The sequence below is a fragment of the Chelonoidis abingdonii genome, chromosome 1 (genome assembly GCF_003597395.2).
Source record: "Chelonoidis abingdonii isolate Lonesome George chromosome 1, CheloAbing_2.0, whole genome shotgun sequence".
NCBI classification, from domain to species: domain Eukaryota; kingdom Metazoa; phylum Chordata; order Testudines; family Testudinidae; genus Chelonoidis; species Chelonoidis abingdonii.
In genome coordinates, this window is record NC_133769.1 from 149,577,107 (window position 1) to 149,587,505 (window position 10,399).

At 53.9% G+C, this 10,399-nt stretch overlaps 1 protein-coding gene across 5 annotated transcripts in view; it reads left to right on the forward strand.

Annotated features, from left to right (window-relative positions):
• Positions 1-283: 283 nt before the first annotated feature.
• Positions 284-10,399, forward strand: part of LOC116823106 (uncharacterized) — a 46,988-nt gene continuing 36,872 nt past the window's right edge. Inside the window, exons 1-5 of one of the 5 annotated variants that reach the window (XR_012656658.1) lie at positions 284-369; positions 2,982-4,128; positions 4,517-4,674; positions 4,918-5,047; positions 5,393-5,468. Coding sequence is in view for 1 of the 5 variants with exons in the window: in XM_075070142.1 (XP_074926243.1) it covers positions 5,832-5,864; positions 7,170-7,274 (138 nt within the window). In the remaining 4 variants the exon portion in view is untranslated. Of the gene's footprint in view, positions 370-2,981; positions 4,129-4,516; positions 4,675-4,917; positions 5,048-5,392; positions 5,469-5,556; positions 5,865-7,169; positions 7,275-10,399 lie in introns of those variants that run through there. The other 4 variants (XR_012656660.1, XR_012656654.1, XM_075070142.1 and 1 more) reach the window with 4 other exon arrangements.

Sequence of the window (10,399 nt, forward strand, 5' to 3'; positions counted from 1 at the left end):
TCTAAGTGATTGGCTGAATAAGATATTATGCCCATAACATCACAGGCCATAGATGGTCAAAACACCTGACTTTATGGTCACTGCTGTGGTGATGGCACTTTCACATCGCTGGTACCTGGTGGCCACAGATGGTCAAACCTTGTGGGATTTTTCCTTATATGGACACTCAGAGCCACAAGTAACTGGTGACCCATCTCAGGCGAGTAATAAAGAGATTGTGTGACATGCCAGCCAGCCTCTGCCTATAAAGGCTGGAGCTGCTGCCAGTTCAGCTCACAAGCTCCAGAAATCCCAACAAGAACAGGCTGTCTGCCTCCCGTAGGCAAGACTTGAAAGCCAGACGCCTAGTGTGATGGAAACAAATAGAAGGTGCAGAAGCTGTGACAGGTTAGATCACAGGGACCTCTGAAAGGGAGGGATGGAACTAGGGTGACCAGATAATAACTGTGAAAAATCAGGACAGTGGTGGGGGGTAATAGGAGCCTATATAAGAAAAAGCCCCAAATATCGGGACTGGCCCTATAAAATCAGGATATCTGGATCTGGTCACCCTAGCTGGAACATTTTTACAGTTCTTAGTAATAGCAATACACATTAGTTACAAAAATTACCATTAGCAATAGCAACAAATTCATTTATGTCAGCATGAGCTTTCGTGAGCTACAACTCACTTCTTCGGATGCTGTAGCTCACAAAAGCTCATGCTACAACAAATTTGTTAGTCTCTAAGGTGCCACAAGTACTCCTGTTCTTTTTGCGGATACAAACTAACACGGCTGCTACTCTGAAACAAATTCATTGCAAGTGTCCACCTACAATCGTTTTTGTCATCGTGCCACACCTTTGGCTCAATATCATTGGGGTTCAGGCCTTTTAGGGTTAATGTGTGGCTTCCTTTTGCAAAATTAAGTTCTCTCTTTCCTCCTTGTTCTGAAAGATCAAATCCTGATTTTTCTTGCTTAACAGAATTCACTGGCTGATGGGGTGGGCTGTCTTTGCTAAGAGCTATTAGCAAGTCTTTCTTCTTCCTGCCAGCCAAGTAATTTGCCTCAACACAAAAGCACAGACTGCTCACTTAAAGAATCAGAATGGAGACATTCCTGTTCCAACACCATTGTCTTCCCAACCAGCTGGCCAACACACAGCCACTTGGTTATAGAGCTGCTCTTATTCCATCTGAGACCTTGTCATAGTATTCTTTCCCAAATCTGAACCTTAGAGTCCAGAAAATGAGATACTAGCATGAATGTCTCTAAGCTTAATTACCAGCTTAGATCCTGTAGTGCTGCCACCAATCAGGACTTTGGGTGGAGCCTCTGATTAGCTCCGGTCTCCCCAAAACCTTCCCTGGGGACCCCAAGACTCAGATTCCTTGAGTCTCACAACAAAGGAATAACTTCCCACTCCCCAGTACCCTGGAGATACTGTAATTCAAACCCTTGAATCTAACACCAGAGGAATTCCCTCTTCCTACCCTTAATAGGAAAAAAATCAAACAGGTCTAAAACAAAGCTTTTAATAAAAGAAAGAAAACATAAAAATTGTCTCTGTAATCAAGATGAAATTACAGGTCTATAGCTATAACAAATGATAAACAGCCTTATCCAGGAAAAACAAATTTAAATATTCCACAAACTACACATGCAATAAAAGAAAACCAAAGAAAAAATAACCGCCTTACTTACTCACTATTCTGAAATAGAAAGAGACTGTAGCAGGGAGATTGCAGAAACCTGGTTGCACCTCAGTCTGTCCAGGACCCAAGAGAACAAGCCAACCACAACAACAACAAACAAAGATCCCTCCCTTGAGATTTGAAAGTATCTTGTTTCCTGATTGGTCCTCTGGTCAGGTGTTGTTTGTTAACCCTTTACAGGTGAAAGAGACATTAACCCTTAGCTATCTGTTTATGACAGACCTTTTCAAAGCTATCCACACTGGATCTTTCAAAAGGAAAGTCAGTGGATTTTTACATATCTTCCTAACCAGTCTTTAAAGGGTTGTCAGTCGGTGAGTTAATTAACTCTTTCTGGCCCTGTTGCCTTCCAATGAGATATTATATTACACGCATAATGTCACCCCCACCCCCACCCCAGACCAACCAGAGCACAAAGTGGAGGAAACAACAACAAACAAGAGGCCATCAGAGTCGATGGAGGAGAAAGATGATTGGAAGGAGGCAAGGGAGTAGGAGGTCACCCAGGAGGGGGTCACCCAATTCATCAACAATGTATATCCCAGCGAAGCATCATTTCCCCAGGAACACCCTGGAAGTCAACAATGCCACCCATCACAAACTTCAAAATTTCATGTATCCTGGGGTCTGTGTGCGGCGCGTCGGTTTGGAAATATCGGGTGTGGGCAGCAACCAGTGCAAACTGGCCATGGAACGGGTGAAAGGAGTGATGGGCAATGGAATGTGCCATCAGTAGTAGCCATTGGGCCAATGGGGTCTGGGCCAATTGGGGTGCTCCTGCAGGGGAGGGGGGCAAGCCCCTGTGTCAGGTGGGCGGAATGGGGCAAGCTGACTGGAGAAGAGAGGTTTACGTAAAGGAGGTTCTGTGACAAACGGAGACATCATAAGGCAGCATGAAAGTGGAGTGTGTCTTGGGAGTCATCAGACCTCACTGGAATGTGAAAGAAGCTGCTGGTATTCTAAACTGGGTTCTGAAGGGGGCAGTCGGGGAAAAAAGTGGGAGGGGGCAGACGGAGCTGGGGCCTGGCTGTTTAGGGAGGCACAGTCTTCTTACCCTGCCCTCCGTACAGTTTCACCACCTGGATGTGGCTCTTTACACCTGTTCGTGTCCCCCGTCATGGGAGTTGAAGCCCCACTCCAGGTGGGGATGAAGAAGCAGACAGGATAAGGGGGGGCATGACCCCCCCAAATTTGGGGACCACTGACTTAAAGGGAGAGATGCGATGAAATGCTAACCTGTATTATACTGTTCAGCCACTAGGTAAACATTGTCTTGTTTTCACAGCCACTTTCGATCTCCTGGCTTCTACCCCCTACCCTGCTGGCAGGGCATTGTGCAGCACCCTTTCCAGCCCACCTGGATGTGGGAGATCGAGGAAGAGAGCATCTGCCATCCAGCTCCATCCCATCTAGAGCAAGTGAGTGGAAGTCTACAGAGCCATCGCCAGTGTGGTGGGAATGGCCCAGCAATAGGGGTCCCAGCCCTTCCCTTGCAAGAGATTGTTCCCAACGTCGAGAGTCTTTGGGGAGGGCAGAACCTGCCAGGTGCTGAACACCCACAACCGCAATCAGTGAAATCAGGGGAACTGAGGGCGACTCCTCCCTCCTAGGACTGGCACCTTGTGAACGAACTTTCATTGAAGACTAGTCAGGTTCTGCTCTTTCTCTGGCCTGGGAGGGAGCAGGACCTACTGGGGTGGAGGGAACTGCTTGTCCAAACTAACGGAGAGCCCCATTGCTTTGAAAAGACGAGACTTTCCCAGTTTCACAGAGCCCTATTGGTGAGGGGGAACATTGAGAGCAGCCTGTGCTGTGAGCTGCTGCCAGTTCGTGTGGATGGCGGCCCCCCTGCCCTGGGGTAGGGTGTGTGGTGAGGAGGAATTGCCTCAGCAGAGGGGACGTGGGCAGGGGAGAAGGCAGGCCCATTAATGAGAGGCTGCCTTGAGCCCAGACTCATGGCTGCTCCCCACTCAGTTCCAGGATGGAGCGGCTGAAGCGGATGCTAAGGAGGAAGGCTGGGCAGGTGGCTCTGGAGCTAGTAGGGAACAGCGTCCATCTTGCCCAGGAGGAGAGTGGCCCCTTTGTCCCCGCGGGCGGGGAAGAGGCCAGTGGGCAGGCAAAGCGGAGGAGCTCCCTGACCCTCTGGAGGAAGAGGAAAAACACCAGCTCCCTTAGCAGGCCCTGAGGCACCTTCTGGTCCCGGGCAAGGTGGCTCTGCGGCTTGCTTTCCAGGAAGCAGAGGAGCCAGGAGCCCAGCCCCAGGGCCCAGCAGAATCCATCCACCAGCCTGGCCACTGAGGAGCCCCCAGCCAACCTAGAGCAGGAGCTGGGCGGCTCTGGCACGGGGACCAGCAGCTCCACCTACTCCTGAGGGCCCAGCAGCTCCTCTGTGGGGTCTGACAGCCCTGAGGCTGAAGGCTCCCTCTTTGCAGGTGAGGGGAGACCCAGGGGACAGGGGGAAGGACGGGGCAGTGGGGGACTAGGAACACCGTGTGCCCATTGGGTCACCAAGGCACCAGGACTGAGCCACTGGAGTCCCACTAACACCAGTGGGGGTGGCATAGCCACACCCTGCGGCAGGGGATGCTGGGCTGAGTCAGGGGATCTCCAGCCTTCCCTGATGATGTGGAGGGGAGGGGGGGCTGACGGCCATGGGGCCCTGAGGCTGATGGGCCTGAGGGTGTCTCTGGGAGGGGCAGGGTGGGGCCCTCTATGCCATGGGGTTTCTTGTTGAGGATGGGGGACATTGAGTCATTTCTCTACATTGCATCCCCCCCGTGGCAGCAGAGATTATCCTTTCACCTTCTCTTCCTGGTACAGAGACCCCTAGTGCCCAGCAGGTGTGGGCTGAGGAGGAGGAAGAGGAATAAGTGGAGGAGGAGGAGGAGGAGGAAGAAGAGAAGGAGGAGGAGGAAGATGTGTCCCCCGAACAAGAGACCATCAGGGTCATCCAGGAGCACCTCCAGGGCAGAGCTGAGGTACAAAAATTTTCCAGCTGCACTGTCCCCGAGTCTGTCCTGCCCCTTGTTCCATTCCCACTCACGCAGGGGGGGTCTTGTGCCAGAGAATCCATCACTCCCTGTCCAACTCCATGGGGTTTCTGAGCTGTGGAGCTGGTGTAGGTGGGTTGGGGAGGGTCAGTAGACCATGCTGCCTCCCATAATGGCAGGGACACGTGTGCCCTACCTAACCCCTCCCCCGCCTGCCCACTCCAGTCCTAGTTGGTGGAGGACAGGGTCCAACAGCTCCGCTTCCTCCATGCTGTCCCACATCTGCTTCTTGGCACAGCAGCATGGGCTGGACACTGTGGAGCCCCATTTCTCCAAAGTAGCCCTCGTGGAGAGCATTGTGGTGAGTGGCATCCCGTGTCTGGCCTCTGGGGCGAGGGACCCAGAAATGGAAGGAAGAGTTGATGGGGCCAGAGGGGGAAGCAGAGGACAGTGGTTCCTGGGGCTGGGGAGCAGGGAAGGGAGAACTTCTGACATTAATTGGGAGCTGGCAGTGGGGGAAGTGTAAGGCCGGAGGGGATGGGAGGGGAGGGGGAAGGAAGTTTGATGGATGAGAGAAATGGGGTCCCAACTGGTTGGGGGGTGAGGTTGACACTGGCTGTTTCTGCAGAACTTTGGCCTGGGAAGTGCCTGTGGGTTCACGGGGCCTGAGTCTCACATGCGATTTTATCTTCTTGGGGTCTCTCAGGAGCTAACTGAAAATCTGCCCATTGTGCCAGAGCCAACCTCCATCATCTCCAGCTCCATGGCCGCAGTTTGCAGCCAGGTACCAGGACCCGTCCATCCGGCTGCCCTAACACTGGTGCTGATGGGGTCCGGAGCTGGGAGTCCCAGATCCTCTCCGGCCTAGATTATCCCCAGCCGTGGCTGTTTGCATCTCCCAACAGAAGAGGCAGGAACGTCCCCTCTTTCCTGGCTGGGGGGTGATTTCACTCCAGTAACGTTCAAGTGGCCGTAGGGAGGGAATCACTGTGGGGGAGGGGATCATGTCCATGGCAGTGCCAGCGCCACTCCGGTGCTACCAAAGATAACACGGGCTCCTCTCTCACCCCAGAAAACTGAAGCCGCCGCTTGCCCTGGAGCTGGAATCACGCCTCCTGCGGGCTCTTCTTTACATCATTTTCACTATGGGCACTGGGCAGGATACCACCCACTTCCAGGTAGGTCACGATCCTACTTCTCTGACCCAGGAGCAGGAGCCGCCTCTGGTCCCTGCTCCCTCAGTTTGATGGAGTTGCTGAGAATAGGGGAGGGGTGAGCAGAGCTGGGAACAGGCCTGGGACAAACTGGCAGGGAGGGCCCCTTCCCTCCAGGGGGGATTGTGTTACCCCTCTGTGGCTGATCGTAGCCTTCCCTCTCCTCATTCTGTGCTCTGCTGCCTGGACTCTCTCGGGGATCCTTCCTCCCACCCATTGCAGTTTGGCTGGTCCCTAGTCTGCTGGGTACCCAGGCTCTGCACAGAGAACTGCTAAGGGCAAGGATTGAAGAGCCAGCAGGCATCTGGCTGTAAACTCTTGCTAAGTGTCCTTGGAGTGATGTGAATGGGAGAGGCCAGGATGTGCCTTTTGGGTCTGGCCAGGGCTCCCAGAGAACCCCCTTGGTCCCGTGACTGGTGTAGCTCCATGTCCCATGACTGACGGGTGTTCTCTCTTCTTGCAGGGTCTGCACAACACCTATTTACAGAGCCTGGATGCCATGCTCGGGTGCCTGCTTACCGAGACCCCCACCCCAGACAAGTACCTCTTGAAGGTGAGTAGAATGGGCCAGTCTGGGGCGGAATTTCCCCGTAACCCTATCGGAGGACTGCAAAGAAGAGACTAGAAGAGTCACGTTTCCATTGTGTCCTCCCAGCTTGAACCAAGCGGCCACAGTTCCCAGAGCTGTCAGTGCAGTGCAATATTGGGACCCTTACGCCTCCCAGGGCGGGAGTACGGGGAGGCAGAGGGAAGGAGCTGGGCCTGTCAGCCAGAGCTCTGCATTAAGCAGTAACAGTGAAAACCAGGCCTGGCTGGGGACGGAGAGGCTGAAACCCCAGTGAGATGCAAGACATGGGCCTCCTTTCTAGGGAGACCCTGAGATACAGGAGGAGCCTAAGGGAGTCAGCTCTTCTGTCCTAAGTACACTGCAGTTCCTGGAGGGATTGTCCTCACGGCCACTCCATCCATCCTACCAAGGCTTTTGCAGCTGGGGTCTGGGGTCCAGAGGATGAGCCTTGATCCTGACGTGCTGTTCATGGATTGGGGGTTCAGAGGAAATAGACCAGCCCCAAGACCGACCATTGCCCCATCCTGGCGAGACAATGAGCTTGTGCCCAGCAAGATGTGGGCAGTGTCATGAACCCTCACATGAGGAATCAGCTTTTCCCCCCTGAGCACAAGGTCTCAGCCCGATGGGGAGGGGGAGAGGCTCGTCTGTAGAGCATGTATGCCTGCCCGCTGACCCTCCCCTGCCTCCTTCTCCCACAGCACGTCCAGTTCTGGCTCCACTCCAAAAACACCCAGGTGAGAGCTAGAGCCATATGGAGCAGCGCTGCCCTGCTCCAATTCGCCACCTCCCTCCCTGGATTTGATGTAAGTGACCTTTGACCCCAGCATCCTGCAGAGTCAGGGCTTGAGTCAAGTTCCTCATCCTCTGGCTAACTGGTCCCCTCCAGGTCCGTAAGGGACTGCCTCCCATAGGCCACTGACTGGCAGGGTTGTGCTTGGCCTCAGGGCCCTTGTTATTCTGGAGCAGCCCGGCAGCGAGTGCTCATAGAGGACCCATGCCCTGGTCCCTTTGCTCCAAGCTCCTTTGGGGGCAGAGAAAAAGAGGGCTCTAGTTCCTCTCCGTCAGCGCCTCCTACAGATGGATGGGAGCAGAACTCTGGTCCAGGGGAGCTGGAGAACTGAAGGAAGAATGTTGATGGATTCCCTTCTTCTCCTCCCACCAGACCTCCTCCAATTTCCCCAAGACAGGCAACTTTGTGCTGCAGCTGGCTCTGTGCATCTCTGACCCAGCCAACGACATCAGCCAGCAAGCCAGGAGTGGGATCTGTTGGCTGCAGAGGCTCCTGCTCCAGAGGAGGGTAAGAAACCCAGCTGGGCAATTGGACCCCATAGAAGCAAGTCCTTGGCGACTAGCTCCAGCTGGCCATTGGGGCACCAGTGGAACTAAGGCCTCTTCTGTTAGACCAACTGCAGCAGAGCAGAGGGATCCCAGTGGAAACAAGGCTCCTGTTTTGGGCCCCCCATTTGCAGGCCAAGGGACCCCACAGAAAGAAGCCCCCTCCTCTGAGACCGACCCCAGCTTAGATGATGACTCACGTTCATCTCCCTAATTCAAGGAGAAAGGAAGGGGACGAACATGCCAGGGAAATTGGCTGCCTTACCTCAGAGCCTGGCTCTGTCCCCTCCAGCCCAGGGAAATCAGCCCGCCCAGGGGGCTGCCAGTTGGTGAGTGGACAGGAACGGAGCTATTGAGACTCGTGGAGGGAAAGCGCCCATCATGAGGGCAGGGACCACAGGGGAAAGACACAAAGCTTGTAGGATGTCACCAGTTGGGTAGCTAGGGCCAGATCCTGACTTCAGTGGGTGCGGGGGTGCATTCTCAATATTGGACGCCACCATTAACAGGCACCCACTCCCAGAGCACAGTAGCCATAAGGGTCTCATGATTGCTGTGATGAATGAGACACATCCCCCTTCAGGTACTAAACTGCCTGATCCATTGGGTGCCACAAGGACTCTGGCCAGTGTTCACCCAGCAAAAGAAACAGAAGGAAACAGCACTAAAACCAGATGCTGAACCTCCCCAATGAATGTGTGTTTCTCCCCCAGCGTTGAACATCCAAGAGGTGAGCGATCCGTGGTGTCAGGATGGGCTCCAAGACACCGAGCGCCTGGCCTACAGAAACATGGCCAGGGTGGGGGAGGTAAGGACTATCTGCCAGTGCATTGCAGCAGTTCAGGTGTGGCGCTGTCTCCCCCTGCAGTGAGTGTCTGGAAGGGGAGAGATCCTCAATGGTTGGAGCATTGGCCTGCTAAACCCAGGGTTATGAGCTCAGCCCTTGAGGGGGCCATTTAGGGATCTGGGGCAAAAATCTGTTGGATGATTTAGTTGGGGATTTGACTAGATGACCTCATGAAGTCCTTTCCAACCCTGATGTTCTATGATACTTATTTCCAGCTGACAGTATTTGGCTGCAAGAGGCTGAGGACTCTGGATTGGAGCCTTGCAAACGGTCCAGGCTCATGTGTGCTCCATGGATCTATGTCTACATGGCATAAAAGGGATCCCCTAGGGGGTGGAGTTTTTGAAGGATTGTATCTCCAGGGATCCAGCTCTGCTCACTCTCTCCCTGGCTGACACCCTGGTGTCTGAGAGGGGAGCCCCTGAGTCAGTGAGTTGGCAAGCTCACACCAGCTATTGCTGGACCAGATCCTCGTTGGATTCCCTGTGTCTGTGGAAGCACAGGTAGGATGTGGGATTTGCCCAGCACCATGGCGAGTCAGGGAACAGAACCTACCCCTGCCCTGGGCTTTGGGTGAGGGACGCCGAGCTCCTACTCTGGGGTGAGTCACTGCATCATAACGCTCGTGGGCATGTCAGTGGGGTGGGGAGTGGGAATGGAAGCAGATCTAAAAGGCCCTTTTCTCTTGTGGGTGAGCTGCAGGAGCTATCACTGCTGGAAGCAGGAGGGATCCTTTGTTGTCTGTGTGAGCTGGGTTCCAGAGTGCGCAGACACATTCCCAGCATGTCATGGCACCTGCGGTGAATCCTGCTCCAGAAAGAGCTATTCCTCAGTGCCTGCAGCCTCTTACTGAAGGGGGTTCCTTGGTCCACGGGACCCCAAAGGTCAGCTGCCCCAGGACTCTTCTCCATCTTGTGAGCCACTAGAGGGATTTGGAGCCTGATTCTGGGCAATTGACAAGGGCCCTGGTGCTGTTGGTTTTAGGTCTTTGGAGAGATCTTCATGCAAGGCCAGAGAAGAACTTTCCTCCAGGCGACGCTTTTGGCCATACATGACCCCCAGCTCTGTGTCAGCCAGGCTGGCCTGCTGCTGACATATTCCATCCTGGGGGAAGCCGGCCAGCTGATAGAGGACGAGGTAACCAAAGAAGGATCAATTGGGGAGGGGACCCCCTAGGGCCTTTCACCTTCAGGCCATTGACAGTTACTCCCATTCCATCCTCATGCGCTGACCTGGGAGCAAGAAGAGGATGAACCCAGGCAGGTGCCATTGGTCGGTGCCAACTTGTCCCCTGAGCAGCTCAAAGCAGGGCAGACCCAGCTTTCCAGCAAAGCTATTTCCTAACAGGCATCACATCAACACAACATGCTGCCATTGCTCATGTTAGGGGCTGCCAACTCCCCTAGCCACCTCTGTGAGTCCTTCATATCCTTCTGGGCCTCAGGCTGGTTCCTAGTGCTCTGGTATCAAGTTATCCCAGCCACCACCTGCTCTGGGAGAACATAAGAACGGCCGTACCAGGTCAGACTAAAGATCCATCTAGCCCAATATCTGTCTACCGACAGTGGCCAATGCCAGGTGCCCCAGAGGGAGTGAACCTAACAGGCAATGATCAAATGATCTCTCTCCTGCCATTCATCTCCATCCTCTGACAAACAGAGGCTAGGGCCACCATTCCTTACCCATCCTGGCTAATAGCCATTTATGGACTTAACCACCATGAATTTATCCAGTTCTCTTTTAAAC